We start from the raw sequence: 5,253 nt of genomic DNA, 5'->3' as shown, positions 1-5,253 counted from the left end.
AGCTAACCCGCTAGATAATTTTTATTAGTTTTATGTTAATGAAATTAAATCATGTGGAGTTTTGTTCCAAGAACAAGATTGATTTAGTTGGGATTTAAATTACTTGTATTGGTTCATGTTTTACTCTATTTGAATGCATTTCACCCCTGTTTTTAAATCTTTTAATTAAAGAATGCAATTAACATAAAATAAAAATAAAAATAAAAAAGGATGAATTGATTTTCGAAAACAAACACAAGATTGAAAAGATTAAAGCAGTGTCACAGGCAGTTGTCAGCCTCCCATGCATGGATATTCTCCGAGCTCATCATGATTAACAATATCTTGCAGGAGTGATTGACTGAATCTATTTATTTAATCATTCATGACATGTAAGAATATCTTGGCAACTTTTTCATGAAAAGAAAAGAAACTCCAATCCAGTTAGTGGAGCAGAGCAGGAAGGAAAATCCATGGTTGGAAGAGTGAAAAATTAGAACCGACAAATCATGATTTACCAATGATATCTGGTTTAAGTGGGGCTGTGGGTAGGTTTAAAAGTGAGAAAGATTTTTATATTTGAACTTTTTTAATTTTTTTAAAAAAAAACATTGCATGTTTTAGTCATGTGAATGTCGGAAATACAAGGATACAATCTTGGTCTGAAGTCGGCAAAAGAGTTTAAACAAGCTGTCTTCCACCCGGCATGCACACAACTAATATGGAGCCCTCCATTAGCCTGCACTCATAATCCTTGAATAGTTGCAAATTATCATAAATATCATCGTAGTTTGCTGAGTTAATCCGGTAATTCTTAGTTATAAATCTAGATTGGGTAAGATTTTATTTCAAATTTATTTATAAATTTATCTGAGTTAACTAACTTGTTTGATTTTAATCATAATTATTCTAGTTAACTTCAATAATTTTTTTTAAAATCTTTGTTTAAAATAGAATATTTTTATTAAAACATATATGGCTTTTTAAGTTTATGCATGTAATCAATCGATAATTCAAATCTTAAACCGGATTAAATTTCATACCAAATCAAGTGACTAGGAATAACTTCTATGATATTTTATTCTCTCAATTTAAATTTAAGATTGTTTCAAAAAAAAGTTTAATTTTAAAATTAACAAGAGTTAATTTTAAAAATATTTTTAATGTTAAAATAAAACATTACCAGATTATAAATTCACATAAAAGATTTAAAAAAAAAACAACTTACATCACTAAAATAATTTTAAAAAAAAATTAGTTTAAACCTAAAATACCACTTTCTTTTATTTTCTTTTTTTATCCTAGCAAATATATTCATATTCTACAATTTTTTTTTCTATACAAAAATTAATTATTGGGACTTAGATTCAGTTGTGCTAACTTGATAAATTAATACATTCTTGTTTTAAGAGATTAATTAAAAATTCACTTCAAATTTTATTAGAGACATTTATTTTAATTTCCTACCCAACAAACATGAAAAACACAAACGGGTGCTGTTGCGCATAGAAATGGAAACAGGGACCATGCATGTGCAAATGTTTCAGGTGTTATGCACCGTTCGAGTCTTCGCAGGGAACGGTCTCAAATGGCAAGTGTGGTCACTTACTGTTTGTAGTTTTTTTTTAATGTATATTTTATCTTGAAAAAATATCAATTTTTTTTATGATTTTAATGTTTTAGGATAAAAATAAAAAAAATATTTTACTATACTTTAAAAAATACAATTTACAGTACATCCTATCGTGCAGAAATGTCTGGGTTTAATAATAACAGAGCAATATCAATTTGAAAACGACCGAGTAAGATTGTCAAGGCGGAAGAGCAGTCAATCGATGACTGATTGTCCATTTTTATTTACGATTGATGGAACCACTTTTAGCATATTTGACTTTGTAAAAGTCCCTAAATAATTGAATCCTCACTTCTATATCATCAAATCAACCAGGATTAATATATATATATATATATATATATATTAAATTTCATTGATTTAGATAGCCATAATACTTGATTTTGCAAGTTTATTTATTAAAAAGAATTTATAAAAATATTAATTTAACTTATTTTTTATTTTAAATTAATTTTTGTATGTTTAGATTATTTGAATGTTTGGATATTAAAAATAATATTTTACAAATAAAAAAATCATTATTTTGATAAAACCGTCCATACATCTGGTTTCAAATTAGAATTTGTCACTGAGGCACGTTTTATTGACTATGATGCTTTTATTACAAAAAATAATTAGAGTATTTATCTCAATATAGTTCAGTTACGTGAAATAAATTAAATGCGAGAAAAATTATGATAGTTGGGAGTCATGAAGGGGAAAAACCTACTACGGCCAGCATGATTATAATGACCATACACCTGTTTGAAAAGGACGACAATATCGTTGTATCGTGAGGTCTTCGATCTAACAAGACAAGTAAATGAACACTCCCTGGCTTCCTCTCTCCGCCCAATTTGTATTATTTTTACTCTTTATTTTTATCTTCTGCCATGTATGTTTTTTAAATTAATATGAATATTCAGAGGAGCTTGTATATATTTTAATTATTTTTATAAATTTTAAAATTAATAATTATATAAACTTCTAATAATCTTCAAATTTATAAGATTTAAATTAATAATTTTTTTTTAAAAAAATTAAAACCTCAATTAATTCCCTATGTACTTTTGTTCTATACTACAACAAGTTCATTTTTATAACTTGGAGTGTGATTTAAGTTGATTTGTAATTTGAATTAGTTTTAATATAAATGCTACAACAAGTTCATTTGGTAAATTTATAACTTGGAGTGTGATTTAAGTTGGTTTGTAATTTGAATTAGTTTTAATATAAACTTGGTTAAACCAAGTAAATTAATTAATAATTTAAATAATTTAGTTAAATATATTCAAGTTAAAACCAAAATATTTTTTTTAAAATAAAATAATTTGTAAAATTATTGAATTGATAGATAACCCACTTATCCAAACAAATAAAAAAGTCATTTTAAATTGATTGACAACTACGCTATCCATGCCATCACTTTATAAATTTAATTTAGTTGTTAAAACTGGTACTAAGAAAATCTCAATAAAAGAATTTCAAATAGCCAAAAAAAGTGAGTGGTTCAAAGTTTTTTTTATTCAAAATGTGTTAAAATAATATTTTTTTAAATTTTATTTTAATATCGTAATATTAAAACTAGTAAAAAATACCTAGAATATATGGATTTATTATTTTTTTTCAAATGAAAAACATTTCATAAATGAGGCTGAAACAAAAAAACCAAACATTAAATATTTCATATATATCCTCTATACATATTACATAGTCTCACGCATTCAACATTTACCTTGCCACATGCAAACTAGTACAAGCATTCAAAAACATTGATACATGGCCTAAATGTTAGTTTGACGTGGGCCATTGGATTAGATCAACACGAAAAGACCATACTGATATTTTCTTTTGTACAGTGTTACGTTTACTACCTGATTAACTCTCCTGGCCCCATAGAACCCATAATAATATCTTCCAAGCACCGGCACCACTTATGTTTTACACAGATCTGCTACAATCAGCCTTACCGAAGCCCACTCTACGATTGGCTAGATCAAACTCGACCCACATATTTTGTTGATGAAAATTTCCTATTATATTGCTAGCAGCACCCAACATTTCTGACCGTCCGATCCCAACACAATGGACCCCTCCACCCACATCAGCTAAAACCCTCTCTTTCTCTACAACTATCTCCACACCCTTGTCAAATTCAAACACCATATTGCCTATCAACCGTCCGATCTCTATCGCATTGCCATTGAAACACATGTCAGATACACCACCATACACGTATCCCTTCTTTAACCTTGGCCCCACCAGTCTTACCACCTCCTCCCTCACCTTATTGTAAGCCTCATCCACCAAGAAAGTGAATTCGGACCCGGAGTCAATCATGGTTTGACCCGCACCACTAGGATCTGGCCGAAAGGCCGAAATCGGAATGTTCAATTTTTGGTTGCCAATCCTAATTCCTTGCATAGCAACGGTGTAAGCCAAGGGGTCCAAATTGGGCATCCGTTGACTTTGAGAAAAAGTCAAAAGATTAATATACCGAAACCCACCTGAATTCGGGTTCTCACCCAAGTAAAACGACCCGGTTGGGGTAAAACCGGGTCGAACTTGCCGGGTGGGTACACAATATGAGAACTTGGTTAATTTAGCCTGGGAAGCAAAGGACAGCCTTCCAAGGTTCATTCCCAGAATGCCCTTGGCATCACTTGATTCCTCGGCGCAGCCTAAGATCAAAGGAGGGGTACTTTGGGACCTAGAAAATGTAATCTTTTCCCTTACAAGATTACCTTCAGCTAATGTTCCATCAGCGTAGAAGTAAGAATAATGACACAGACGGTTCTGGTCGCATGAGGTTGGCAGGGTAAAATCAGGAATTCTGGGCTTGCAAAGGGGATGATTACATGGCAAAACAGAGAATGAAGAGGATAAAGAAGGATCAAACACAGAACTAGGTGGGGGTTTCCTAGGAACCTTTTTGTGACACTGAATCCATGACAACTGGCTGCCCGTGTCCAAAATCATTTGCTGAGTTTGAGGTGGTGTCCCTATAGGGAGAGAGACTAGCAATATCATCGAGTACTTGAATCCTGACCTGTAGTTATATGGTGATGAGGAAAAGGAAGAACTTTTGACTGTTGGGGCTTTCTTGGTTTGTGAGATGAATGAAGAGTAGAAACTTGGAGAGGCTTGTGGGGAGCGAGGGAGGGAGGTGAGTGGGAAAGAAAGGGAAAGGGAGTCATTCTTGTGCTGGGTTTCTTGTGCTGAGAGGGAGCAGGAGGTGAGTAGCAGGAAGAGGTAAAAAAGAAGCATGGTTTCTTTGAGAAGAGAAGGAGAGGAAGCAATGGAAGAGAGGAGGATGGAGGGCAGTGTTGTGGTGGTTTTGAGTACAGTTTGTGGTGTCTGGTTGTATTTATATGCCAGAGAAAGGTAGTGATAGGCTGGGTAAAGCCAAAATAGGAGAATTTGAAAAGAAAAAAAATGAAAAAAGAATACGCGTTTTCTTAATTGAGTGGTTAGATCTTATAATGACAGTAGAATTGATGCTTGCTTAATTGAGTTGCTGAAGATATGAGCTGCCCTGGTAGAATCCTGAATATAGATAAACAAATTCCTTTCTTGAAATTAACTCATTAGAAATGTTTTTGAGATTGTGCTGTTTATGTTTTTAATGAAAAAAATATATTAATTTTAATTTAAAATATATA

The 5,253-nt window shown here is 31.6% G+C and overlaps 1 protein-coding gene across 1 annotated transcript; it reads right to left on the bottom strand.

Annotated features, from left to right (window-relative positions):
* Window positions 1-3,252: 3,252 nt before the first annotated feature.
* LOC105108791 (aspartic proteinase PCS1-like) lies at window positions 3,253-4,952 on the bottom strand. Its single transcript, XM_011003244.1, has one exon. It carries the CDS (start codon window positions 4,856-4,858, stop codon window positions 3,533-3,535), a length of 1,326 nt encoding a protein of 441 aa, XP_011001546.1. The 5' UTR covers window positions 4,859-4,952; the 3' UTR covers window positions 3,253-3,532.
* Between the last annotated feature and the right edge of the window lie 301 nt (window positions 4,953-5,253).

This window comes from Populus euphratica, unplaced genomic scaffold (assembly GCF_000495115.2).
Source record: "Populus euphratica unplaced genomic scaffold, PopEup_1.0 scaffold403.1, whole genome shotgun sequence".
NCBI lineage: Eukaryota > Viridiplantae > Streptophyta > Magnoliopsida > Malpighiales > Salicaceae > Populus > Populus euphratica.
Note: the sequence above shows the minus strand (reverse complement) of the source record. Positions and strands in the feature narration are given on the sequence as shown.